General features: G+C 36.7%; 1 protein-coding gene across 1 annotated transcript; it reads left to right on the forward strand.

Annotated features, from left to right (window-relative positions):
• Positions 1-661: 661 nt before the first annotated feature.
• LOC129226655 (uncharacterized protein K02A2.6-like) lies at positions 662-1,501 on the forward strand. Its single transcript, XM_054861286.1, has one exon. The coding sequence runs from the start codon at positions 662-664 to the stop codon at positions 1,499-1,501; it is 840 nt and encodes a 279-aa protein (XP_054717261.1).
• Positions 1,502-2,065: the final 564 nt, after the last annotated feature.

Genomic DNA, 2,065 nt, shown 5'->3' on the forward strand with positions numbered 1-2,065 from the left:
AATGCTCCTTAGACTTAACAGATATGATGTCAAACTTGAGCACGTCCCAGGAAAATTATTACTCATTGCTGATACACTTTCCAGAGCTCAATTAAAAGAAGAAAAATTTGAAAATGAAGAAGAGACAGAAGCAAGTGTAAAAATAAATATTCTAACTCGGGCTTCACCAAGCAAGTGGAAAGATATTGCAGCAATTACTGTAAATGATGAAGAATTACAAGATGTTTTATATCATATAAAAAATGGGTGGGATGATAAACGAAGTACTAAGAAACTCGCCCAACCTTACTGGCATTGTAGAGATGAGTTATACTCTACAAAAGAAGGAATTATTTGTCGCGGTCAACGGTTAGTTGTGCCACAAGCTTCAAGATCAGAAATACTAAATAAGTTGCACTTGACTCACAGAGGTGTAGTAGCTTGTAAAGTGAAGGCAAAAGAATACTTTTACTGGCCTTCCATGAATATTGATGTAGAAAACCTTATTAACAGATGTAAAATTTGTCAGGAACACCAACGTAACAATTAAAAAGAAACTCTGATTGAACAAGAAGTACCTGAAAGGCCATGGCAAAAAGTGGGCTGTGATTTTTTTCATTTGCAAGGTCAACAATATATTTTATTGATTGATTATTTTTCAAAATATGTGGAAGTTCAGTCAATGAAGCATAACAGTGCACAAAACGTAACTACTATCTTTAAATCTATTTTCTCCAGACATGGCATTCCGGAGGAGCTCGTGAGTGATGGGGGACCGCCATTTGACTTAGAGTGTGTAAAAAGTTTTTGCATGGAATGGAACATAAATCATCAGATCACGTCACCGTACTTTCCTAGGGCCAATGGACAGGTTGAAAGAGCAATTCAGACAATAAAAAAATCACTGATAAAAGCAGCACAAGATGTAAAAGACTTATATCCGGTCTTGTTAGACTGCAGAACCCAACCATCTTCTGATCTTCCTTCTCCCGCTGAGTTGTTGATGGGTAGACGACTTAGATCCCTTTTGCCATCGCATCCAGAGAAAATGCGACCAAACTTCCCATTAAAGAAAGCACAAGAATCTTTAAAGAAGCGACAGAAAGCACAAAATAAATATGCAAACATACATGGAAAAGAGTTGCCAATTCTTCATAATCAGGCAAAGGTATGGTTTCGTAAAATGCCGAATGAGCCGTGGAAGCAAGGAACTGTCATTCAATCCAATCATAATTCTCGGTCTTACGTTATTAAAGGGAAGGATGGTGGAGTTTATCGCAGAAATAGATTTTACATTCGTCCAGACAGATCAGAACACTATAGTTCTTCACAAACAAGATCAGTGGAAGATTTTTATCCTTCGACTTTGGCTAAGGGATCAAATCGAGAAATAAATAAAGAACATTCAAGCATGCCAGAAAAAATAGTTCACAAAACAAATGTCCAGCAAGCATCCGCGGAAAACCCGGTAAGAAGATCGTCAAGAGCTATTGTCAAGCCTCAGCGATATGGATACACTTGAACTGAATTCAATTATTTATTTATTACTGTAGAAAATATTTTAATCCTTTTTATTTCCTTTAAAAAGGGCGTGTCATGTATTTATGTTTTAAGTTTTAGCAGATTGGCAACATCGAGAGAACAAAGCACGTAACTTGATATCGAGAGAACAAAGCACGTAACTTGATATCGAGAGAACAAAGCACGTAACTTGATATTGGAAAAGATTAATCCCACCAAAAACATTCTGTAAAAAACTAGCCAAGTCTCGATGGAGCTGCTTGTTTATCTCTAAAAAGTAGTGAAATCTAGACAAAGTCATGACAAGTCTAAGGTTCCTTACTGCGATTTCTTTATTATTATAGTTAATGTTGTGTGACTTGGCCGTTAAACATTCTTTATACGTTAGTGGGTACAAGTCAATTTTGTTTACACGTTTTCCAAGTGGCAATTTTCCATCGTCAATGGGTAGCGGTTCTGGCGAAAGATTGGTGCAATGGTGTCATGGAGCACCTGGTTTTATACTCTTGTGTACCATTTAACGGCCAAGTCACACAACATTAACTATAATAATAAAGAAATCGCA

Source organism: Uloborus diversus, chromosome 7, assembly GCF_026930045.1.
Source record: "Uloborus diversus isolate 005 chromosome 7, Udiv.v.3.1, whole genome shotgun sequence".
Classification (NCBI taxonomy): domain Eukaryota; kingdom Metazoa; phylum Arthropoda; class Arachnida; order Araneae; family Uloboridae; genus Uloborus; species Uloborus diversus.

Excerpts from the sequence above, each read along its gene's own strand:
- LOC129226655 (XM_054861286.1), top strand. The coding sequence starts at position 662 with ATGAAGCATAACAGTGCACAAAACGTAACTACTATCTTTAAATCTATT.